Source organism: Heptranchias perlo, chromosome 23 (assembly GCF_035084215.1).
Source record: "Heptranchias perlo isolate sHepPer1 chromosome 23, sHepPer1.hap1, whole genome shotgun sequence".
NCBI classification, from domain to species: domain Eukaryota; kingdom Metazoa; phylum Chordata; class Chondrichthyes; order Hexanchiformes; family Hexanchidae; genus Heptranchias; species Heptranchias perlo.
In genome coordinates this window covers 1,828,878-1,855,058 of record NC_090347.1, presented here as the reverse complement: position 1 = coordinate 1,855,058, position 26,181 = coordinate 1,828,878, and the positions used below count along the sequence as shown (strand labels likewise).

At 45.8% G+C, this 26,181-nt stretch overlaps 1 protein-coding gene across 2 annotated transcripts in view; it reads left to right on the top strand.

The window, feature by feature from the left end:
* The window catches only part of luc7l3 (LUC7-like 3 pre-mRNA splicing factor), a 26,137-nt gene extending 427 nt beyond the window's left edge, over positions 1-25,710 (top strand). The window contains exons 2-11 of one of the 2 annotated variants that reach the window (XM_068003803.1): positions 5,355-5,421; positions 8,486-8,525; positions 8,609-8,756; positions 9,556-9,630; positions 10,775-10,879; positions 10,979-11,140; positions 17,913-18,199; positions 20,295-20,440; positions 21,204-21,403; positions 25,054-25,710. In XM_068003803.1, coding sequence (XP_067859904.1) covers positions 5,355-5,421; positions 8,486-8,525; positions 8,609-8,756; positions 9,556-9,630; positions 10,775-10,879; positions 10,979-11,140; positions 17,913-18,199; positions 20,295-20,440; positions 21,204-21,370 — 1,197 coding nt within the window. In that variant the 3' untranslated portion in view covers positions 21,371-21,403; positions 25,054-25,710. Of the gene's footprint in view, positions 1-5,354; positions 5,422-8,485; positions 8,526-8,608; positions 8,757-9,555; positions 9,631-10,774; positions 10,880-10,978; positions 11,141-17,909; positions 18,200-20,294; positions 20,441-21,203; positions 21,404-25,053 lie in introns of both variants that reach the window. The other variant, XM_068003802.1, reaches the window with a different exon arrangement.
* Positions 25,711-26,181: the final 471 nt, after the last annotated feature.

The following is a 26,181-nucleotide window of genomic DNA, read 5'->3' as shown; positions in this document are numbered from 1 at the left end:
TACCAGAGCAGAACGCTGATGGGCTTCTCACTACACGTTTTGTTGGCACCACTCTGCCTGTTGGATGACCCTGCAGGCCAATACTCCATGTCTGAGGGGAAGGATCCTGTGTGTCAGTCGGTGTCTCCAGGACCCATCGTGAAAGGGGCAGATTGGTCAACCGTCCGTGCCCTGGAGTGCAGGGGAGGTTAACCCTTCGGCTCAGACTGCCACACAGCTTTCCAAACCTCTGGAGGTGATGAGCTGCATCTCTGTGTTTCCCATTCAAGTGGGATGGTCTCTAGTTCATCGACTGGGGTTAATCATTGATTAGTTTACAGCCGGGCCCATGGACCTCAGACGTTGTACTTGGCAAATCCCATTGGGAATTAGAGGAAAATAAACATCCTGCTGGGGGAATACAATATCTCATTCATAAAATTAACCTCACTACATTTAGAAACTTCAATTTGAATTACTAATGAGAATTTCTGAGGGGAAGTTTGAATGATTCTGTTGATATATTTTTTGGAAAGGGGAGTGTCTCTGGGTACTTTGTCCATATTTGTGTAATCGCAGTGAGTATCCAAGAAGAATTTAATATAAACCCTCAGACCTGAATTGGGGGCTACAGTTTTGTTACTTTTGCCCCATTTTAACTCTGTGCTTTCAATGGTGCCTTGTTCCAAATAAGGGGGCTCACAGTCACTGGGGGTGGTGGGACCCTGTTTATAGTATATCTCACCAGATTTATTAACGAGTTGTAATAATATTCAGAATGATCCCATTTCCTAACTCTCACCAAGTCCCGTTCACCCATCACCCCCGTGCTTGCTGACCTACACTGGCTCCTGGTCCGGGAACACCTCGATTTATTAAAAAAAAAACTCTTCCTTGTTCTCAAATCCCTCCATGGCCTCGCCTCTCCCTATCTCTGTAACCTCCTACAACCCTCTGAGATCTCTGCGCTCCTCCGATTCTGGCCTCCTGCGCATCCCCCAATTTTAATCGCTCCACCATTGGCGTCCGTGCCTTCAGCTGCCTGGGCTCTAAGCTCTGGAATTCCCTCCCTAAACCTCTCCACCTCTCTCTCCTCCTTTTAAGGCGCTCCTTAAAACCTACCCCTTTGACCAAGCTTTTGGTCACCTGTCCTAATATCTCCTTATGTGGCTCGGTGTCAAATTTTGTTTGATAATCGCTCCTGTGAAGCCCCTTGAGACATTTCACTACGTTAAAGGTGCTATATAAATGCAAGTTGTTCGTAAATAAATCCCAAGCACAAAATAATGCTGGGAACTGACTTTAAAGATCTTTGGCAGTGAGGGCATTGTATGTTTTGTCAGTTTAATCCTTTGAATGTTTGTTACCATCGAGGGACTGTTGTGACAGCTTCTCTTGTTAAATATCCAGAGCTCTTGTTTCCTGCTCTCGTTGTGGCTCGCTAATTGTGACCAACTCTGGTTTCTAAGCAATAGTGAGAGTGTGTTAGCACATTGACATACCTGCTGATTCTCCCTCCTTCATCTCTGACCTTTATCTCAGTGTGACAAAGGTCAGGATCTGGGTGTGGCCAGAGGTCACGAATGTGACTTTACTGAACTGAATACCCTGTTGTCGTGCATGTCTGTTATTAATTTTGCATTTGAACCCTGTAGTTTGAGGGATCTTGTTAAGCAGTTTGAAAGGATAAGTGTCTGTGTGAATCATAGAATCATAGAATCATAGAAGTTACAACATGGAAACAGGCCCTTCGGCCCAACATGTCCATGTCGCCCAGTTTATACCACTAAGCTAGTCCCAATTGCCTGCACTTGGCCCATATCCCTCGATACCCATCTTCCCCATGTAACTGTCCAAATGCTTTTTAAAAGACAAAATTGTACCCGCCTCTACTACTGCCTCTGGCAGCTCGTTCCAGACACTCACCACCCTTTGAGTGAAAAAATTGCCCCTCTGGATCCTTTTGTATCTCTCCCCTCTCACCTTAAATCTGTGCCCCCTCGTTATAGACTCCCCTACCTTTGGGAAAAGATTTTGACTATCGACCTTATCTATGCCCCTCATTATTTTATAGACTTCTATAAGATCACCCCTTAACCTCCTACTCTCCAGGGAATAAAGTCCCAGTCTGTCTAACCTCTCCCTGTAAGTCAAACCATCAAGTCCCGGTAGCATCCTAGTAAATCTTTTCTGCACTCTTTCTAGTTTAATAATATCCTTTCTATAATAGGGTGACCAGAACTGTACACAGTACTCCAAGTGTGGCCTCACCAATGCCCTGTACAACTTCAACAAGACATCCCAACTCCTGCATTCAATGTTCTGACCAATGAAACCAAGCATGCTGAATGCCTTCTTCACCACCCTATCCACCTGTGACTCCACTTTCAAGGAGCTATGAATCTGTACTCCTAGATCTCTTTGTTCTATAACTCTCCCCAACGCCCTACCATTAACGGAGTAGGTCCTGGCCCGATTCGATCTCCCAAAATGCATCACCTCACATTTATCTAAATTAAACTCCATCTGCCATTCATCGGCCCACTGGCCCAATTTATCAAGATCCCGTTGCAATCCTAGATAACCTTCTTCACTGTCCACAATGCCACCAATCTTGGTGTCATCTGCAAACTTACTAACCATGCCTCCTAAATTCTCATCCAAATCATTAATATAAATAACAAATAACAGCGGACCCAGCACCGATCCCTGAGGCACACCGCTGGACACAGGCATCCAGTTTGAAAAACAACCCTCGACAACCACCCTCTGTCTTCTGTCGTCAAGCCAATTTTGTATCCAATTGGCTACCTCACCTTGGATCCCATGAGATTTAACCTTATGTAACAACCTACCATGCGGTACCTTGTCAAATGCTTTGCTGAAGTCCATGTAGACCACGTCTACTGCACAGCCCTCATCTATCTTCTTGGTTACCCCTTCAAAAAACTCAATCAAATTCGTGAGACATGATTTTCCTCTCACAAAACCATGCTGACTGTTCCTAATTAGTCCCTGCCTCTCCAAATGCCTGTAGATTCTGTCCCTCAGAATACCCTCTAACAACTTACCCACTACAGATGTCAGGCTCACTGGTCTGTAGTTCCCAGGCTTTTCCCTGCCGCCCTTCTTAAACAAAGGCACAACATTTGCTACCCTCCAATCTTCAGGCACCTCACCTGTAGCGGTGGATGATTCAAATATCTCTGCTAGGGGACCCGCAATTTCCTCCCTAACCTCCCATAACGTCCTGGGATACATTTCATCAGGTCCCGGAGATTTATCTACCTTGATGCGCGTTAAGACTTCCAGCACCTCCCTCTCTGTAATATGTACACTCCTCAAGACATCACTATTTATTTCCCCAAGTTCCCTAACATCCATGCCTTTCTCAACCGTAAATACCGATGTGAAATATTCATTCAGGATCTCACCCATCTCTTGTGGTTCCGCACATAGATGACCTTGTTGATCCTTAAGAGGCCCTACTCTCTCCCTAGTTACCCTTTTGCCCTTTATGTATTTGTAGAAGCTCTTTGGATTCACCTTTGCCTGATCTGCCAAAGCAATCTCATATCCCCTTTTTGCCCTCCTGATTTCTCTCTTAACTCTACTCCGGCAATCTCTATACTCTTCAAGGGATCCACTTGATCCCAGCTGCCTATGCATGTCATATGCCTCCTTCTTCTTTTTGACGAGTGCCTCAATCTCCCGAGTCATCCAAGGTTCCCTACTTCTACCAGCCTTGCCCTTCACTTTATAAGGAATGTGCTTACCCTGAACCCTGGTTAACACACTTTTGAAAGCCTCCCACTTACCAGACGTCCCTTTGCCTGCCAACAGACTCTCCCAATCAACTTCTGAAAGTTCCTGTCTAATACCATCAAAATTGGCCTTTCCCCAATTTAGAATTTTAACTTTTGGGCCAGACCTATCCTTCTCCATAGCTATCTTAAAACTAATGGAATTATGATCACTGGTCCCAAAGTGATCCCTCACTAACACTTCTGTCACCTGCCCTTCCTTATTTCCCAAGAGGAGGTCAAGTTTTGCCCCCTCTCTAGTCGGGCCATCCACATACTGAATGAGAAATTCCTCCTGAATACACTCAACAAATTTCTCTCCATCCAAGCCCCTAATGCTATGGCTGTCCCAGTCAATGTTGGGAAAGTTAAAGTCCCCTACTATTACCACCCTATTTTTCTTGCAGCTGTCTGTAATCTCCTTACATATTTGCTCCTCAATTTCCCGTTGACTATTTGGGGGTCTGTAGTACAATCCTATCAAAGTGATCTCTCCCTTCTTATTTTTCAGTTCTACCCATATGGACTCAGTGGGCGAACCCTCGGATATATCCCCTCTCACTACTGCCGTGATGTTCTCCCTAATCAAGAACGCAACTCCCCCTCCTCTCTTACCTCCTGCTCTATCTTTCCTATAGCATCTGTACCCTGGAACATTGAGCTGCCAGTCCTGCCCCTCAGTTGGGACCATTATCAACCCAGCTCACTTTATCTGGAAAATTCTGTTTGTGTCCAGATAATTTGTGGGAGGTGAATAGCAGGCAGGGTAGGCTGTCACCGTTCCCCCTTTAATTCTTTTCACCCTCTCCTGAAAGCACCAACCCTGGAGGTGTGGCCGGTACTTTGCCAAGTGGCAGTGTGTTGATGGTTTTCGATTGGCATCACAGTCCCTCTGCTCACCTACCATCCGCACGCACACTTTACACAAGGGCTCGCTGGGTATATATCAGGAACAGAAACTCTGGTTCACTTCTTCCTTCACTTGGTCCAGCGTTTTCTTGCTGTTGCCTGGAATAAATAAATGCCATTTCCACCAGGAGCTGATTGAGGAATTGAAACTAGTTATTGTGTAGCATGTAGAAAATAGGAGCAGGAGTAGGCCATTCAGCCCTTCGAGCCTGCTGCGCGCCATTCAATGTGATCATGGCTGATCCTCTATCTCAATACCATATTCCCGCTCTCTCCCCATTCCCCTTGATGCCTTTTGCGTCTAGAAATCTATCTAGCTCCTTTAATATATTCAGTGACTTGGCCTCCACAGCCTTCTGTGGTAGAGAATTCCACAGGTTCACCACCCTCTGAGTGAAGAAATTTTTCCTCCTCAGTCCTAAATGTCCTACCCCGTATCCTGAGACAGCCTGGGCCTGGACCACCTAGGACTTTGAGACCAGGTCGGCTTGATTTTTTGTTTCTTTATTCTCGGACACTTTGGCAACAAAGGTAGGTTATTGTGCAACTTCAGAGTTGTTTTGGTTCCAAGAGTGAAGTTTTATTTGGAATGTGTTTTGGGGTGGCGAGAGATATCTTTGGGGTAAAAGAGAAACTGTCAGTGAACTATGTTTTCTTTTACAGGTGTGTAAATATTTCCTCTGCGGATTCTGTCCAGCCGAGTTATTTACTAACACGCGCTCCGATCTGGGTAAGAATGCTTCGTTTAGTAACAATTTCATGATGATTTTGTTCAACACCTTACAGTTATACTGGGGAAATGATAGTACGTGGTTGGTCTTGTCATTTAAAACTAACCAGGATGCTGGTGCCAGCAGAGGTGAAGGTGCTGCATTTGGCACCTGCCCTTGGAGTTAAAGCGGGGAAAATCCCCCAGGGCCACCCAGTGACCCCTGGCGGGTGTGTGTGGCTCTCTGAAGGTGGGATGAGCATCGGCTGTGATGCACCCACACAGTCTAATAGTCTGCGGTTACTTGTGAAGGGTGGGCATTTGGGAGAGGTGCCGAGGAGTTGCCAGTGCCTGTGGAACCGTTTTCCCCCCAGCAAGAGACAGCATATTCAGGAGAGGAGAAACCGTAGAGCAGGAGAAAGTAAAGGATTCAAGCTGCACTTGTGCTTCTAAAGCTGCTGAGTTGGATGCACTCTGTGGTTCATCAGCTGCCCCTGAAATGTATTGTTGCAAGCGGTGCTGAAGGTTAATTTGTCGATGATCTTGAGAACGGACAGCACCGTGTAGCATTTTAACCGCTAGGTGTTAAACCTGTGGCCGTTTAAAGATTTCTGTCTGGTAGTTTGGCATTGTTGCTTCAGTTCTGTCAGGGTACACAAGGGGTTAAAAGCCACCTTCACTTACATGGAAGAAAATGTCTCCATTTACTTTGACACAGTAGTTGTAATCAGGTGCTTGTCTGAGCCAGGTTTCAGAAAGAAGAGCCAAGCACCTGGGGAATCAAGACAAAGAGTAGACTTCAGGTGAAGCAGGGTTAGAGGCCGGGGTCATTAGATCAGGAATTGCAAATGCAGTTCAACCCCCACTTTAAAGTCCAACATTCTGGCCATATATTTTCCCATCAGAAATTTATATGTGCACATTTATAATGGCAGCATCCTATGTAAATATATCACTCTGTAATTATACCCGTACGTCCACCGGGGGTGGGGGGGGTGGCGGTGGCGTGACAAGTTTACATAGGTAATTTCCATTATAAATATGGACATCAGACTTTACAATGGAAAATATTGATAGGAAGTGTGTACAGATATCAGGTTTCTAGTGTGTTACAGTATTGATAGATCAGTGCAGCATTCATTACTATATTCTATGCACTCGTGTAGCTTAATTAATATAGAATTTATGTTGTATCATTACTGTTCATTTATTTTACTGTTTAATAGATTTGTTCCATAGCTGAAGGCCAATTTATGGTACAGTATTAATCTGCTGCCTTCCAAAGTCATAGATCATATGAGGGCACAGCATAGAACCAATCAGCCAGTGTAAATTGAAGGGGGTTCTCTGTTTGATCCTTGGGCACACAAAAAAAGAAAGACTTGCATTTCTATAGCGCCTTTCACAATTTCAGGATGTCCCAAAGCGCTTTACAGCCAATGAAGTACATTGACCAGGATCTTAACTGGACCAGCCATATAAATACTGTGGCTACAAGAGCAGGTCAGAGGCTGGGTATTCTGCGGCGAGTGACTCACCTCCTGACTCCCCAAAGGCACAAGTTAGGAGTGTGATGGAATACTCTCCACTTGCCTGGATGAGTGCAGCTCCAACAACACCCAACAAGCTCGACACCAATTTTAGTTACGGTATTTGTTGCACACATACGGGAAATTGTAGTCAGCCTCCACACGAACAATAACTAAAGCCACAGATGTGTCAGCAGATTAGCGATGAGAAGGTGTACTTGCTGTGCCTGCTGCACTGGCATGTGCAAAGAACAGAGATAAAAAGCTTGCTGCAGACAGAGTGTGACCCAGTGAGCGTGGACTGGCCTGCATTCAGATCCATCAGGTTTGCGCAGCCATTAACTAAGTGTTCGTTTTACTTACAAGATTTGACGTCAGTGCTGCAAGTTACAGCGTACCGTGGGCGTGAGATGGCCTGTATGGTAGGAGCAGAACTCCAGTAGTTTGGTTCTCTGCACCAGTGAAGTTGCTTTTTTTTTTAATATCTATGTACATAGATAATATGTTCTCGCTTCTAGTGAAGATTTACCACAGGACTCAGACTGCGGTTATGTGGTTTATTGTTCGCTCAAAGATGCTGGAAAATAAAGCCCTGTGTATATTGAGTGCAGCTGGAGGGCAGGGGTTAGAATCCACTCAAAACACTGAGAACCAAAGAGCTTCACAATGCAGAAAGAGGCCATTGTGCCTATGCCAGATTGTTGCTAAATCAATCCAGAACTCATCCCACTTTCACCCCATGGTTCTGTAATTCCCTCTGTTTCAATTGTTTATATACTCTTCTCTTAAAAGGTGCAATGGTCTCTGCCTCATCCGATCCCTATGGCAAAGCATTCCATCCTTTAAGAGCCTTCTGTAAAGAAATTTCTCCGAGCCTTTCTCCTCACCTACTTTTAAATTGACAGCTCCTCATCACTGACTCCCCAACCAACCAGTCTTTCCCTGTTCACTCTTTCAAAACACTTCATTGCTTTAAAAACCTCAATTAAATCTTCTCTAAGCCTTCTCTGCTCCAGATCCCATTACCTCAAGACTTTCCTCATAACTATAGTTTCCCATTCCTGGTGAATCTGCGTTGTGTGTTCTCTGACTTCAGTGCCCTTTCTATAATGGGGCGCTCAAAACTGCACACTGCTCTAACTGTGGCTAAAAATGTTTTGTACAAATTTATCATTACTTCCTTACTCGTATACACTCTGTCCCTGTTTGTAAAATCAAATAGTTATTGGCCTTTTCTATGGCTTTCTCTACCTGAACTTGCACTTCCAGGGAATTAAGTTTTTGAAACAAAATCCTTCAGTTGGAGTAATGCTCTTGGTAAAATTTGAAGACTCAGTGGGTGTGGTGCTGAGGGACTGCTTGGCTATGATCGTGGCTGAGATAGATGATCAGCCATGATCATATTGAATGGCGAAGCAGGCTTGAAGGGCCAAATGGCCGCCAACTGCTCCTATTTTCTATGTTTCTATTGTGGGGCTTGGGGTGCAGTGGGGATGGGACTGCTCTGTCATGTCAACACACCAGATGAGATGCTGATTTTGGTTTTGTTCTTTTAGGTCCCTGTGAGAAGATTCACGATGACAATCTGCGGAAATAGTAAGTACCTCATTTTATGGGTTCTGAACAGCTGTCCAAGTGTGCGGAATTCCCTCAGTTACTTTTTCCCTTTTCTCCCACAGTTATGAAAAGAGCTCTCGTTTTATGAAAGTGGGCTACGAGAAAGATTTCCTGCGTTACCTGCAAAACCTGATGGCGGACGTGGAGCGCCGGATCCGGCGAGGCCACGCCCGACTGGCACTGTCCCAGAATACGTCAACGGGAACTACAGTGAGTGGGAGGGGGGGTGAGAGAGAGTGGCAGGGCGGACAGTCACTGCTTTGTATTTGCACTCGGTGAGCACGTCGGCTGAATGTGGCTGACACTGTCAGAGTTCAGTGTTCTTTCCCGACTCCCAACCTCTCAATCTGCTCATTTGCAGTGGCCAACGGCTGGGGAGCGTGGGTTCTGCTGGGAGTGCATTTTATGTGGGGGCAGTTGATGGTGGGTGGGCGTATGTAATGGGGGTAGGGTAGGGACGGGTGTGTGTAATGAAGGCAGGGTAGCGGCAGATGTGTGTAATAGGTAGGGAAGGGGCGGGTGTGTGTAATGGGGTGGGGTAGGGGTCGGGGGGGGGTCGGGGTGGGGCGGGGGGTCGGGGTGGGGCGGGGGGTCGGGGTTGTGTGGCGGGGGGTCGGGGTTGTGTGGCGGGGGGTCGGGGTTGTGTGGCGGGGGGTCGGGGTTGTGTGGCGGGGGGGCGGGGGGATGTGTGGCGGGGGGCGGGGGGGTATAGTAGGGGCGGGGGGGTGTAGTAGGGGCGGGGTAGGGCGGGGGCGTGTAGTAGCGGGGGGGCGGGGGTGTGTAGTAGGGGCGGGGGCGTGTGGCGGGGGGCGTGTGGCGTAGTAGGGGTGCGGCAGGGGCGTGTGGTGGGGGCGGGGGGGCGTGTGGTGGGGGCGGGGGGGCGTGTGGTGGGGGCGTGTGGCGGGGGGGCGGGGGTGTGAGATGTTGGATTTGTGCTGGTTACCCGCTGAATCAGTGTTGATGACTGCTGGCATTCGATGGGTTGCTCATTCTACCTGTTTCCTCATAGACTGGGGGACCTGTGAGTAAGAATGAAGAGAAAGGACAGGTTCTAACAGAGAAAATTGAAGAACTCCTGGAACAGGTAAGAGTGCAGGGCTCAGGTGTTCTCAATTGGTAACGGGCACTTTTTCGATTTCCAGAACTTGTCTATTGAGCTGTTCGGCCAGAAGTCGACCAAACCTTTCCGTAGCTTTAGTAAAACAATCCCATGAGTATTGGGTCTGTCAGTGCCTGCCAATCACCAGTGCCTCTCTAGGCCCTGAAACTGTACACTGAGTAAAGGGAGGCAGTGTAGGCTGACTTCTCCCGTCTCTGGGACGGTGGAAGGCGCCTCCCAGCGATGAAACCACCGAGATCTCATAGATTGAGAACAATCAGAAATTTAGTGCGGTCGGTGCGCGAGGCAGGTTTGAGGAGTGGGTGTGATGGACTGTTATTGAACCAGATTGACTTTTTTTCCGGAACCACGTACCCGACTCTGCAGGTAGGTTACCGCTCGACTTATTCAGCTGTGACTCAGTGGGGAGCGCTCACGCCTCTTGAGTCCGAACGTCAGTGGGTTCAAGCCTGACTCCAGAGACTTGAGCACAAAATCCAAGCTGTCACCCCCAGTGCCAGTACTGAGGGAGTGCTGCAATGTCGGAGGTGCCGTCTTTCAGCACTGTGGGAGAACCTTCACCACACGGACTGCAGCGGTTCAAGAAGGTGGCTCACCACCACCTTCTCAAGGCCAATAAATGCTGGCCTTGCCAGTGACGCCCACATCCCATGAACGACTTAACAAAAACGAGGCCCCCTCAGGTGGACGTAAAAGATCCCACAGCACTATTTCGAAGAAGAGCAGGGCAGTTCTCCCTGTTGACCTGGGCCAATATTTATCCCTCAACCAACATCACTAAAAGAAACAGATAATCTGGTCATTATCACATTGCTGTTTGTGGTGGAGTCACATGGCTAGTTACTGGGTGGCAGGAGCAAAAGCAAGGTTCTCCCCGGTGTCCCAGCCGGCGTTCATCCCTCAACCAACACCAAAATCAGATTAACTGGTCACTTATCTCAATGCTGTTTGTGGGACCTTGCTGTGCGCAAATTGGCCGCTGCGTTTCCTACATTACAACACCGACTACACTTCAAAAGTACTTAATTGGCTGTAAAGTGCTTTGGGACGTCCTGAGGTTGTGAAAGGCTCTATATAAATGCAAGTCTTTTCTCCTGTGCCTGGACAGATTGAGGAGCTGGGTTCTGAGGGGAAGGTGGAAGAGGCCCAGGGAATGATGAAACTTGTCGAACAGCTGAAAGATGAACGAGAGCAGCTGCGATCAGCCAGCTCGGTGAGTCTTTCTCGGCTTGCCGTCTTATTATTTCACGTTGTTAGTTAGAAGCATCTATTTCTATGTTTTTTTTAAAAAAAATTAAAAATGATTCTGCAGACCATCGAGAGCTTTGCAGCCCAGGAGAAGCAGATGGAGGTTTGCGAAGTGTGCGGTGCTTTCCTCATCGTGGGAGATGCTCAGTCCAGGGTCGATGATCATCTAATGGGGAAACAGCACATGGGCTACGCGAAGATCAAAGCAACGGTAGAGGAACTAAAGGTTAGTGTGGAGCTGATGTTGTGAGCAGTTTGTGCTGCTTCCTCTGTTTGAAACCAGGCTAGGAGTACCACTTAGCTCTTTCAAAGAGCCGACACAGGCACGTTGGGCTGAATGGTCTTCTCCTGTGCTGTACCCACTATGATACCAGACTGCTGTCGGGGGGGTTGGTTAAGGCGTGTCAGGGTTGCTGGTCTCCTAGAGCTTGTTTGATTTCCCTCGGGAGTTTGGGGAGATGACACACGTCGATGAGCCCATGTTTCGCTCGCTACAGCGAGGGTTTGTTCTCTAAGTGAGCCTGCTCTTATGCTGTGGAGTGCATGTGTTTGAACAACTGTCCTCACCTAGAACAGGAACGGGCTCCACACTGACTTTTTACCCCCTCAGTGGCTCTATGCTTTTTGCTGTGATAACAGTTACAGGAGCAACAGGCGCCCATTATTGATGCGTGTTGGCAGGCTATTCAACCATAAGGTGCATCACAGCTGAGCCCAATCATAGAATCTTACAGCACAGAAGGAGGCCGTTCGGACCATTATGTCTGTGCCGGCTCTTTGAAAGAGCTATCCAATTAGTTCCCTGCGCCCACCCCCACCCCCTACCTTGCTTTTTCCCCGTAGCCCTGCAAATTTCTGCTTTGTCAAGTATCTAATTCCCTTTTGAAAGTTATTATTGAATCTGCTTCCACCGCCCTTTCAGGCAGCACCTTCCAGATCATAGCTCACTGCGTTAAAAAAAAAAATTCTCCTCATCTCTCCTGTTCTTTTGCCAATTACCTTAAATCTGTGTCCTCTGGTTACCGACCCATCTGCCAGTGGAAATGGTCTTTCCCTATCCACTCTATCAAAACACTTTCCAGACCAGACATCCTCACACATGCACTTTCCAGCAGGGGCCACTAGATGGTGATCAGGGATAGGATTCCTGATTGATTTATTTCCTGGTTTACCAGACTGATTCCTGGGATGGCAGGACTGTCGTATGAGGAGAGATTGGGTCGACTCGGCCTGTATTCACTCGAGTTTAGAAGAATGAGAGGGGATCTCATTGAAACATATAAAATTCTGACAGGGCTAGACAGACTGGATGGAGGGAGGATGTTTCCCCTGGCTGGGGGGGTCCAGAACGAGGGGTCACAGTCTCAGGATACGGGGTAGGACATTTAGGACTGAGATGAGGAGAAATTTCTTTACTCAGAAGGTGGTGAACCTGTGGAATTCTCTACCACAGAAGGCTCTGGAGACCAAGTCACTGAATATATTTGAGAAGGAGCTAGATAGATTTCTAGACACAAAAGGCATCAAGGGGTTTGAGGAGAGAGCAGGAATATGGTATTGAGATAGAGGATCAGCCATGATCATATTGAATGGCCTACTCCTGCTCCCATTTTCTATGTTTCCTCTTTACCCCGGGACACTGAGACTAATTGTTCACCTACTACCACCGGCCGAGGTTAGCAAGCTAACCACACACCACCGGGGTGGAATCTGGCTCCTCCTGGTCTGTATGTCTGAGCCACTTACTGTTAAACTCACTGCACACTAAGGATATGTGCGCACTGGCTTGAGATTGTTTTAATATGGAGGTGAGGCGCAGTATCCCAACACATGATGAGGTGGAGTCACATGGCTAGTTACTGGGTGGCAGGAGCAAAAGCAAGGTTCTCCCCGGTGTCCCAGCTGGCGTTCATCCCTCAACCAACACCAAAATCAGATTAACTGGTCACTTATCTCAATGCTGTTTGTGGGACCTTGCTGTGTGCAGATTGGCTGCCGCGTTTGCTATATAACCACAGTGGCTGCAATTCATGGCTTTGGGGCATCCTGAAAGACACGATAAGGTGCTATATCGAAAACTCTGTTGCCCCGTATCCTAATTCGCACCAAGTCCCATTCACCCATCATCTCTGTGCTCACTGACCTACATTAGCTCCCGGTCCAGCAAAACCCTGATTTTAAAATTCTCATATACGAGTTCAAATCCCTCCGTTGCCCTTTCTCTGTAGCCTCCTCTAGTCCTACAACCCTCCGAGATTTGTGCAGCTCCAATTTCCATCGCTTCACCACTGGTGGCCGTGCCTTCAGCTGCCCGGGCCCTAAGCTCTGGAATTCCCTCCCTAAACCCCTCTACGTCTCCTCCTTTAAAACACTCCTTAAAACCTACCTCTAGACCTGTCCTAACATCTCCTTATGTGGCTCAGAGTCAAATGGTGTTTGATTTCGCTCCTGTGAAGCTCCTTGGGACGTTTTACTGTGATAAAGGTGCTATATAAATGCAAGTTGAGTTTGGAAGGTTAAGGGGTGATGTAATCAAGGTGTTTACGATGATTAAAGGATTTGATAGAGAGAAACTATTTCCTCTGGTCGGGGGGGTCCAGAACAAGGGGGGGCATAACCTTAAAATTAGAGCCAGGCCGTTCAGGGGTGATGTCAGGAAGCATTTCTTCACACAAAGGGGAGTGGAAATCTGGAACTCTCTCCCCCAAACTGCTGTTGATGCTGCGGGTCAATTGAAACTTTCAAAACTGAGATAGATTTTTGTTAGGCCAAGGGTTTTAAAGGATATGGAACCAAGGCAGATGGATGGAGTTGAGATACAGATCAGCCATGATCTAATTTAATGGCGGATCAGGCTCGAGAAGCTGGAGGCCGTCTCCTCTTCCTATGTTCCACTCCATGTTTTTAATTTCCCCACCACTGAAAGGAAGAGACTGTTTCAGGCAAGTCACCCTCCGGAGGAGACCAGTGAGAGGTCGACTTGCTCTCAGACGTCTTCCCAACTTTTTTCAGCCAGTGTTGGACTCCTGGGGTTAATCTCTTTGGCGACCAGTGTATTTAGTGTATTATTGGTGTGTGGGTCAGTGTATTTAGTGTATTATTGGTGTGTGGGTCAGTGTATTTAGTGTATTGGTGTGTGGGTCAGTGTATTTAATGTATTATTGGTGTGCGGGTCAGTGTATTTAGTGTATTGGTGTGTGGGTCAGTGTATTTAATGTATTATTGGTGTGTGGGTCAGTGTATTTAGTGTATTATTGGTGTGTGGGTCAGTGTATTTAGTGTATTGGTGTGTGGGTCAGTGTATTTAGTGTATTGGTGTGTGGGTCAGTGTATTTAGTGTATTATTGGTGTGTGGGTCAGTGTATTTAGTGTATTATTGGTGTGTGGGTCAGTGTATTTAGTGTATTATTGGTGTGTGGGTCAGTGTATTTAGTGTATTATTGGTGTGTGGGTCAGTGTATTTAGTGTATTATTGGTGTGTGGGTCAGTGTATTTAGTGTATTATTGGTGTGTGGGTCAGTGTATTTAATGTATTATTGGTGTGTGGGTCAGTGTATTTAATGTATTATTGGTGTGTGGGTCAGTGTATTTAATGTATTATTGGTGTGTGGGTCAGTGTATTTAGTGTATTGGTGTGTGGGTCAGTGTATTTAATGTATTATTGGTGTGCGGGTCAGTGTATTTAGTGTATTGGTGTGTGGGTCAGTGTATTTAATGTATTATTGGTGTGCGGATCAGTGTATTTAGTGTATTGGTGTGTGGGTCAGTGTATTTAATGTATTATTGGTGTGCGGGTCAGTGTATTTAGTGTATTGGTGTGTGGGTCAGTGTTTTTAGTGTATTATTGGTGTGCGGGTCAGTGTATTTAGTGTATTATTGGTGTGCGGGTCAGTGTATTTAGTGTATTATTGGTGTGCGGGTCAGTGTATTTAGTGTATTATTGGTGTGCGGGTCAGTGTATTTAGTGTATTATTGGTGTGCGGGTCAGGGTATCTGGTGTTTATTATTGGTGTGTGTGTCAGTGTATCTGGTGTTTATTATTGGTGTGCGGGTCAGTGTATGGTGTTTATTGGTGTGTGGGTCAGTGTATTTAGTGTATTATTGGTGTGTGGGTCAGGGTATCTGGTGTTTATTATTGGTGTGCGGGTCAGTGTATCTGGTGTTTATTATTGGTGTGTGGGTCAGTGTTTTTAGTGTATTATTGGTGTGTGGGTCAGTGTATTTAGTGTATTATTGGTGTGTGGGTCAGTGTATCTGGTGTTTATTATTGGTGTGCGGGTCAGTGTTTTTAGTGTATTATTGGTGTGCGGGTCAGTGTATCTGGTGTTTATTATTGGTGTGCGGGTCAGTGTATCTGGTGTTTATTATTGGTGTGCGGGTCAGTGTATTTAGTGTATTATTGGTGTGTGGGTCAGTGTATTTAGTGTATTATTGGTGTGTGGGTCAGTGTATTTAGTGTATTATTGGTGTGTGGGTCAGTGTATTTAGTGTATTATTGGTGTGTGGGTCAGTGTATTTAGCGTATTGGTGTGTGGGTCAGTGTATTTAATGTATTATTGGTGTGTGGGTCAGTGTATTTAGTGTATTGGTGTGTGGGTCAGTGTATTTAATGTATTATTGGTGTGCGGGTCAGTGTATTTAGTGTATTGGTGTGTGGGTCAGTGTATTTAATGTATTATTGGTGTGCGGGTCAGTGTATTTAGTGTATTGGTGTGTGGGTCAGTGTATTTAATGTATTATTGGTGTGCGGGTCAGTGTATTTAGTGTATTGGTGTGTGGGTCAGTGTATTTAGTGTATTGGTGTGTGGGTCAGTGTATTTAGTGTATTATTGGTGTGTGGGTCAGTGTATTTAGTGTATTGGTGTGTGGGTCAGTGTATTTAATGTATTATTGGTGTGTGGGTCAGTGTATTTAGTGTATTATTGGTGTGTGGGTCAGTGTATTTAGTGTATTATTGGTGTGTGGGTCAGTGTATTTAGCGTATTGGTGTGTGGGTCAGTGTATTTAATGTATTATTGGTGTGTGGGTCAGTGTATTTAATGTATTATTGGTGTGTGGGTCAGTGTATTTAGTGTATTGGTGTGTGGGTCAGTGTATTTAATGTATTATTGGTGTGCGGGTCAGTGTATTTATTGTATTGGTGTGTGGGTCAGTGTATTTAATGTATTATTGGTGTGCGGGTCAGTGTATTTAGTGTATTGGTGTGTGGGTCAGTGTATTTAATGTATTATTGGTGTGCGGGTCAGTGTATTTAGTGTATTGGTGTGTGGGTCAGTGTATTTAGTGTATTGGTGTGTGGGTCAGTGTATTTAGTGTATTATTGGTGTGTGGGTCAGTGTATTTAGTGTATTGGTGTGTGGGTCAGTGTATTTAATGTATTATTGGTGTGCGGGTCAGTGTATTTAGTGTATTGGTGTGTGGGTCAGTGTATTTAGTGTATTGGTGTGCGGGTCAGTGTATTTAATGTATTGGTGTGTGGGTCAGTGTATTTAGTGTATTGGTGTGTGGGTCAGTGTATTTAATGTATTATTGGTGTGCGGGTCAGTGTATTTATTGTATTGGTGTGTGGGTCAGTGTATTTAATGTATTATTGGTGTGCGGGTCAGTGTATTTAGTGTATTGGTGTGTGGGTCAGTGTATTTAATGTATTATTGGTGTGCGGGTCAGTGTATTTAGTGTATTGGTGTGTGGGTCAGTGTATTTAGTGTATTGGTGTGTGGGTCAGTGTATTTAGTGTATTATTGGTGTGTGGGTCAGTGTATTTAGTGTATTGGTGTGTGGGTCAGTGTATTTAATGTATTATTGGTGTGCGGGTCAGTGTATTTAGTGTATTGGTGTGTGGGTCAGTGTATTTAGTGTATTGGTGTGCGGGTCAGTGTATTTAATGTATTATTGGTGTGTGGGTCAGTGTATTTAGTGTATTATTGGTGTGCGGGTCAGGGTATCTGGTGTTTATTATTGGTGTGCGGGTCAGTGTATCTGGTGTTTATTATTGGTGTGCGGGTCAGTGTATCTGGTGTTTATTATTGGTGTGTGGGTCAGTGTTTTTAGTGTATTATTGGTGTGTGGATCAGTGTTTTTAGTGTATTATTGGTGTGCGGGTCAGTGTATCTGGTGTTTATTATTGGTGTGTGGGTCAGTGTTTTTAGTGTATTATTGGTGTGTGGGTCAGTGTATTTAGTGTATTATTGGTGTGCGGGTCAGTGTATCTGGTGTTTATTATTGGTGTGCGGGTCAGTGTATGGTGTGTGGGTCAGTGTTTTTAGTGTATTATTGGTGTGTGGGTCAGTGTATTTAGTGTATTATTGGTGTGTGGGTCAGTGTATCTGGTGTTTATTATTGGTGTGCGGGTCAGTGTATTTAGTGTATTATTGGTGTGTGGATCAGTGTATCTGGTGTTTATTATTGGTGTGTGGATCAGTGTTTTTAGTGTATTATTGGTGTGCGGGTCAGTGTATCTGGTGTTTATTATTGGTGTGTGGGTCAGTGTATCTGGTGTTTATTTTTGGTGTGCGGGTCAGTGTATCTGGTGTTTATTTTTGGTGTGTGGGTCAGGGTATCTGGTGTTTATTTTTGGTGTGCGGGTCAGTGTATCTGGTGTTTATTTTTGGTGTGCGGGTCAGTGTATCTGGTGTTTATTTTTGGTGTGCGGGTCAGTGTATCTGGTGTTTATTTTTGGTGTGCGGGTCAGTGTATCTGGTGTTTATTTTTGGTGTGCGGGTCAGTGTATCTGGTGTTTATTATTGGTGTGTGGGTCAGTGTATCTGGTGTTTATTATTGGTCTACGGGTCGGTGTATTTAGCACGGGTTGGTGTGGGGGTGTGAGTGTCGGTCGGTGTATTTAGTGTATTATTGGGGTGCGGGTCGGTGTATTATTGGGGTGCGGGTCGGTGTATTATTGGGGTGCGGGTCGGTGTATTATTGGGGTGCGGGTCGGTGTGTGTAGCACAGGTCGTTGTATTTGTCGGTGTATTTAGTGTTGTGTCTCTGTCCAGGAGAAGTTACGGAAGAAGACTGAAGAACCAGAACGTGATGACAAGTTAAAACGAGAGAGGGAAGAACGAGAGTTGGAGCGAGAACGAGAGCGGGAGGAACGGGAGAAGAAACGGCGCCGGGAGGAGGAGGAGAAAGAAAAAGAGCGGGAGCGGGAGAGAGAGGCGCGGCGCAGGAGAAGCCCCTCACGAAGCCGTCACTCCCACAGCAGCCGGGCGTCCGACAGGAGGCGAAGCAGATCACGAGACCGCAAACGGTCACGCAGCAAGGAGCGGGAAAAGAAACGCAGCAGGTACAGAACAGCAGGTGTAGAGGAGAGCTGTAGCGTTAGAACATTGAGATCCTCCTCACTCAGCGGTGGGAAACCATGGCCTGTTTTTCTACCGATTAACTCGCTCAGTTGTGGTGTCAGTTACTCTGAAGTGTCTTCTCCAAATGCCCTTTCTTCATGTGAGCCTAGACCATAAGTATCTCTGCGCTCCTCCAATTCTGGCCTCTTGCGTATCCACAATTTTAATCGTGCCTTCAGCTGCCTAGGCCCTAAACCCCTCTGCCTCTCTCTCTCTCCTCCATTAAGACACCTCCTTAAAACCTCCCTCTTTGACCAAGCTTTTGGTCACCTGTCCCAATATCTCCTTATGTGGCTCGGTGACAAATTTTGTCTGATAGTCGCTCCCGTGAAGCACCTTGGGACGTTTTGCTACGTCAAAGGCGCTATATAAATGCAAGTGGTTGCATCAGTGGACTGTTCAACCTTGAGTGGCATTCCACCCATTCCTGCCTCTGCTTGGCATCACACTTACCAGCAGGAGCCACTGGATAACCAGTGTGTTTAGTGTTATATTTTTGTTTATTATTGGTGTGAGGGCCTATGTATGTAGGGTTATATTTTTTTTAAAGAGTTTAGGGGTGCTTAAAGCAATTTTCTACTGTCACCCCAGCAGATAGTGAAAAGCTTGTGATTACACCTCTGCAAGATGGGTTGGGACGTCCTTTAACGTTGAAGGCACTATTTAAATACAAGCTGTTGTTTTCTGTATTTCATTTATATACTGCATTACTATCTGTGCCATATGTGGAGCTAGCCCCTCTTTTTAAAAAAAAAACCTCACTGTCTGAGCTCTCTCACTACAACCTATTACCTGGTGAGAGTGAGGGTTCCTCCCTCTGCCACTGTCTCTGTAACTAGCCACCATTTTAGTTTTCTCCCTGTTGAGTGCATGGTTTTGGCACCCAGGCTCCTTTAGATTTGGATTTGTTTATTTACTCCATTCAAACCAGTTTATCCATGATGCAGTAATTCTGATACACTCCCAGTCCCGGGCAATGCATAAGCACAGCTGTTAAAGGCTAGTTCCTGCTGCTGTTATTTTGTTCGGTTCTGTTCTCCCTAGACTGAGAGCGCGCTAGTCTTACTCAGAGGGCAGTGGGTCAAGCCCCACTCCAGGACTTGAGCCCATACTCTCGGCTGAGGCGAGTGCTGCACTGTCGGAGGAGACGTTAAACCGAGGCCCCGTCTGCCCCCTCAGGTGGCCGTAAAAGATCCCATGGTATTATTTGAGGAAGAGCAGGGGAATTTTCCATGTTCAACGTTTATCCACCATTAAAACAGTTTAATTGATCATTAACCTCATTGCTGTTTGTGGGATCTTGCTGTACGCAATTTGGCTGCCATGTTTCCTACATTGCAACAGTGACTACACTTCATTGGCTGTAAAGTGCTTTAGGATGAACTGAGATTGAGAGAGGCGCAATATAACTGCAAGTTCATTCTTTTCCTCGACCTCTGCCGGTGTGACTGTAACGCCGAGCAGGGGGGTGCGTGTGTGACTAGCCCGTCGGCATTCCTTGTTCTGTTTCCCTCCAATCATTTGAATTGACGCTCGGCCTCTTTTTATCCAGCCTTCTCACGGCCTGAAAACTCGATGAAAAGCTTGCTTTGAGTCAGCGTGCCTGTGTCCTATGCTTCGTTTGCGACAGTGTCACATAACTCGGGTAGCAGCTGCACCAGGACTCCACAGGCTGCTGGTTTCACTGGCCAGCCCCAGGCTTGCAGTTGTTTTATTCTGCCTGTGGGCGTGCCTGTACAGGAGCTCAGTGTGTTAACGGTGATGGGCAATAGAAAGGCCTGCAGGCAGAACGAGCAGGTTGCAGGTATAGTTCTTCCTGGAGTTTCTGAACAGGGTGAATTCAGTACCACGGCAACCATATTACACCACAGAACCCATTGGAAGCGATTCAGTAATGTAGACAAGTTAGGTTTGAAATGACTTAGTCTGTCTCGCGTAGAGGTTCTTGGCTCTTGCTCCATTCTTGGATCTGTTTTGTTGAATGTTTTAACCGGTGGATCTTTAAGTGTAAACTGCAACTTTTTGCTTTCACCAAAGGGGCGAGGACCGTCGGAGCAGGGACCGGTCGGAGAGAAAACATCGGTCTCGGAGTAGAGATCGGCGCAGGTCACGGAGTCGGGATGTCAAGTCTCACAAACACAGAAGCAGGAGTAGAGAGAAGGAGAGGAGATCAAAGGACAAAGGTACAAACACATGAGTTGGATCGATTTGGCTGTGTGTTTCTCAGTGCTAATTCTCAGTGATTCAGTTCTTAGTGGTACAATTTTAAAGGGGGTGCAGGAACAGAGACCTGGGGGTGCACATACACATATCTTTGAAGGTGGCAGGGCAAGTTGAGAAGGCTGTTAATAAAGCAAATGGGATCCTGGGCTTTTAATGGAGGCATAGAGTACAAAAGCAAGGAAGTTGTACTAAACCTTTATAAAACACTCGTTAGGCCTCAGCTGGAGTAGTGTGTTTAATTCTGGGCACCGTGCTTTAGGAAGAATGTGAAGGCCTTAGAGGGGGTGCAGAGGAGATTTACTAGAATGGTACCAGGGATGAGGGACTTCAGTCTTTCCAAATAACTGGAGAAGCTGGGGTTGTTCTCCTTAGAGCAGAGAAGGTTAAGATGAGATTTGATAGAGGTGTTCAAAATCATGAATGGTTTTGAGAGAGTAAATAAGGAGAAACTGTTTCCAGTGGCAGAAGGGTCGGTAACCAGAGGACACAGAGATTAATGGTAATTGGCAAAAGAGCCAGAGGGGAGATGAGGAGAAATATTTTTACGCAGTGAGTTGTGATGATCTGGAATGCGCTGTCTGAAAGGGCGGTGGAAGCAGATTCAATAATAACTTTCAAAAGGGAATTGGATAAATACTTGAAGGTGAAAAATTTGCAGGGCTATGGGGAAAGGGCATGGGGAGTGGGACTAATTAGATTGAGATTTCTCTGATTCTGTTGCAGAAAGGAGAGACTCTGATGAGGTGAGGAGAGGCAGCCGGAAGCCCAGTCAGACGGACAGAGAGAGTGCAGAGGCCAGGGCAGAACCCATGGAGGGCAACGCCACTAAAAGCGAGGTCAATGGGAGAGGCGAAGACCTAAAATCTGAAGGTGACACTCAGTCCAATTAAAACTGATCTGATTTGACCTCAGATCAGGCCAAGGTAAGTGTGGCTTTGTGTTCCTCGGTTAGGGTTTGCCCTTTGTTTTGTTTGGTTTGCTTTAGCGGTGCAGTGTAAGTATTGCGACAGAAGATGGAGAAACTCTAGCCAGCAAAAGCCCATGAAGATATACTTTGTAAAACGCCGATTGAGCGAGCGAGGAGGACAGTCTAGCCTTGAGAGAGTGAGAGAGACAAAAAATGCGTGTTGGAGACACTAGGTACTTTACTTTACCTCCGCATATTATATATGTAATGTACTGAAACCCGGGCCCCATTTCTGTTCCTTTGTGGATCCCAGTGAATGGCAATGAATGGGTTTGTGTTGTAAAAGTAATAATTTTATAAAGAAAACTGTAAAATTTGGGGAATTGGTTTGGACTTTGTGGGGGTTGGTCGGTTGCTGTGAACTGTTATCAGCTGAATGAGTTTAGAATTCATTAACTGTAGGCAGAGAATTGAGTGTTTTTTTTTGCTGTTTCTGTAACTGCATCTAAGGCATATTTGAAAGATTTTTTTTTAGTTTTAATGAATCTCTGTTAATGTCACAGATGTTGTAGGTTTTTTTTGTTTGTATTTTTTTTTAAAACTGCCTTGCACTCTAATGGAGTCTTTCTGTAACTCGAGCCAGTAGCTTGGATTGATGGAAGTGTAGGGTTTATGACTAAAGTGAACCTGAGAACCATATCTCACACAGCGCTGGTCTTGTGAGCCAACCATGAAAGCAAATTAAAAATCAAGGAATCAGTGAATGAATTGCAGGTACTCCTTTCTATACCCACCTCCATGTTTGAATGCTTTTGCCTGTTTTTTTTAATGAATCTTTATCTTTTTTTAAAGCTTGCTATTTCATATTGTATTTGCTGATCATGTTTAACAGGTTTTAAATATTCGTTTCCTGTCACCGTAATGTTTTTTTTTGAAATTGTGGAATTGTTTCTGTGCAGATGTGTTACAGAATTCTCTTCAAACTGCAGGGGATGGAAGGGAATTTTCAACAATTAACTTTACTTTTCACATAAATTTAGAAAAAAAAAGAGCTGTAACCGCCTTCTGTTTCCGTGCAGTACATTACAGGCCCTAGCAGAGGTACGATTCAGCGTTCTTTGCCCTTCCGTCCTCCTTCCTTGCCTTCCCATCCCATGTTCAGTGAGCTCTTGGGCAGATGGTGCCCCGCCATGGCTGATGAAACTGTTTTTTCTTAAATATTGAGTACAAAGAGGCATTTGAACGACAGTGACCTTGGTGACAACTGTGAGGAAAGGAATCGTCAATATTAATTCTTTGCTTGTGAACAGCTTCCTTCCAAATGATGGGTCAGCTGAAGGATATTCTAAATCTGTACCAGGCTGTTGAAGTCTCAGTAAAGCAGCTCAAAAATGTGAACAGCGTAATTGATGGTGTTTATAGCTCACTGGCATAGTGACTGTACCAGGTGTGTCCATTTATCAATAGCCCTGGTTACAATCGGTTACATTTCTGCATTAGGTTGGACACTGCAGCTCCTCCAAGCTCAGTTTATCATCTGAGTGGAACAGCCCTTCGGCCCATTTGATTCCATTCTTCTGTACCAACCCCACCGTCTTCCCATTACACCTTCCAGCTATTAAATGAGCCCAGTGTCCTGGCCTCTTTTCCCCCCCCCTCACCAACCCTTCCTGGAGACCCTGCTCCAGCTGCTCAACATACTGTAAAGAAACGCTTCCTGGCGTCTGTCCTAGACTGGCCCCCCATGCCCCGGCCCTGCGCCCTCTCCTTTATCTGACAGTATTGTTTCAGCTTTACTTTATCTCTGAGCATGCTCCCCAGTTATAAAGTTCCCTCTGAAATAACTTTCAACGCTGGATGAACGCGAGCCTATCAATTCCCTCTCATACTGGGGATCCCCCTCTCCTGTACGTAATCTCTAGGCTATGGTGTCCCCTTGTATTGCAGGGACCCCTTGCTGTATGCAGTATGACTGGAGCCCTGCAGCTTCAGTGAGACTGCAGAGGATTTGAACTCAACTCAGTGATCAAAGATCAGTCTTTAAAGGGGACCTTTAAGGAAAGTGAGAGTTGTGACACTAAAGCTCACCTGTAATGGTCATTATAATCCACCTCTGCACCATTAGCCTGTGATAGTGATAGCATCACTGGGCTGGATCGTGTGGAGTTTCCCTTCTGCCTCCTTTTCTCTCTCCTCTAACATGTCTGCTCAGCCCCACTCTCTCGTGCACCATTTCTTCATACCGTTCTTCAAGCACCGTGGGATGCTGTGTATTAAATACGCTATATAAATGCAACTTGTTCAGTCTCCTTCCCCTCCCTGCGTGTTAATATTAACAGCTAGGCCAGTCCCATCATCCGTCCGAGCACATCCTCTTCACTGGGAGTTTTTAAAAAATTTGTTCATGGGATGTGGGCGTCACTGGCAAGGCCAGCATTTATTGCCCATCCCTAGTTTGGCCCAGTTAGTAACACTCTTAGTGCAAACTGCTGTGTTTACCTACAAATTAACAGTGAGTGTGCTGCAGAGTAATTCATTGACTGTGAAGTGCTTTGGGGCACTGAGGCTGTGAAAGGACTTGTATAAATGCAGTTCCTTTCTAGTGTAGACTCGCAGCTTCTAGAGATGGACTTGTGGTTGAGGCCACTGGTGTTGGACTCTTGGGGGGGGGGGGTGGGGAGCAGACAATAATTGTGATTGCACAGAAGATTCTGATGGTAAACTTGATTATAAATAATTCAGCAAAACAAACTAATCCTTTGTAACCGTTTCCACGTGTCTGCCCAGTAACTCCTGCAGTTTCCCCAATGTTGGCAGCACTGTGTTTAAACTGATATTTAAAAATCACGGGAACAAGAATACTCAGAGTAATAAATAGTGACTGTGGATTTCTTTGGGGCTCACGTTTCTACAATAGGAACAGTTTAATTGGATCGATATCTGTGGACGGTGATTGAGGGGTATCAGTGATATCTGTAGGAAAATGAATTGCTCCTTAAAATGGAATCAACAATTGTTTAGGGAAAGGGAATCCATGGTGCAGATGGAGTCTGGGGCAGGGGAGTGCGGTAAATTTAGACGTTTCTCATTCCATGCTGTTAATTCCCATGGTGCTTTCGTGCACCCACAAGGATGGTGTTTGGGAAGTTGTAACCAAGTGAAGCATTCTTTAAATAAAGGTGATACTGAAGCAGCTGAATAAGTTGCAATTAAGCACTAACTGGACCAGTGTGGATCGAGGAGAGCTTTCCAGTAAAGAATTAATATTGACCTCCCGGAAAGTAAAATGTTTTTAGAAAATGTAAACAGTCACTGCCCATGACCCGTTTTATGTTGTGTGATAAATCCGTTGACAACTCTGTATGCTGTCTGTCATTACAGATGGGAGATTACAGTAAATCACTACTTAAGGATACAGTAGAGGTGGGCTGTTTACACTCTGAGAAAGGGTTTCCTTTTCTAGGTTAGAGCTGTAGCCAGTCGTTAGCAGAAATCCCAGAAGACAAGCGCTCTGTGTAGGGCAGTAGGAAGTCTCCAAGAGGTACTTTCCTTTTGCCTTTTTTTTTTGTAAAAAAAAGAGAAAATAAATGGTTGTGTGATGGTGAAGTTTGTGCATCCGTTCACCGTGATTCTAATTGCATGGTGTCGAATGTTTAATTTCTGTAGGAGTGGCCATTTTGAAGATGTCAAGGAATCCTGGTGAAGATGCAACTGCCTGAGCTGAAGTCTCTGCCCAGTTAAAACAAGGTGAAAGGAAACTGTGTAGTGGTGTAGAGAGAGAGGGAGAGAGAGAGAGAGAGAGAGAGAGAGAGAGAAATTGTAATTTTTAAGCAAAAAAAAAATACAAATTCATTTCAGGACTTTTATGTATGTTTAGCTGCCCTGACGAGTTCCCATTTCTTGTGCTTGCAATACTCTTTTTCACTAATAGTGAACTCGAGTCCTGTTTTTTCCACAAGTGTGTCAGACTAAAGTGAGCAGCTCCTGAATCCCGTGACCTGCATATGTGTACCCGAAGGTTTTCCTTGACGTTTAAATTTCGTAGCAAACTGCTATCTGTAAATACACAGGCTGGTGAAGTTGTATAGAGCTGTTTTGATTAAGAGGCTGATTTCTACCATTGCTCCCTCTGTGGCCACAATGTTTTTTTTGGGTTTCGTAGTGCTCAGCTTGCCTCTTCCTTCATTTCCCATCCAGCCGCGAGGACAAGTGTTCAGAATTTTTCCCCGCCCTGCTTTTCCTGTATTTTGAAAATGGTTGCTGTAATTTGCAAATTTTAGTGTCGAATATGAATAAATCTTTTTTTCAGTAAACCTTCCATAATGCCTTGTGTTTAATTTAGTCTCTGGCTCCACACTAAAGGAACACCGACCCGCTCCTGTGTCTGTCGGGTAAAACTCTCTACTCTACCCTAATGCACCTGTGACCCCTCACCCGGTGCACCTACCATCCCTGTGGCCCCAATTACGGGGAAGTGAGCTCCTTTAAGCCACTCGGCAATGTCCTGTACTCTCCACCTACATTTCTGAATCCTTACAACCAACTGGTGATGACATGTGAAAGTAAAGTTTGTATCCCTTTCTCGTTCCTCCCCTCTTTCTCGCCCCCCCCCCCCCCCCCCCCCAAAACCCTGACCCCTTGCTGGGGTTATGGTCTCACAGGAGCCAATATCTCACTTAAGGGTGGCCATTATTCACATGGAGTCTAGACACAGAGTCTGAGTGAGATGTTCAGCTCACAGCCGAGGCTGTGCAGGATCCCTAGCCCGGGGTGGGTAAGGCTGATCACAGTCCC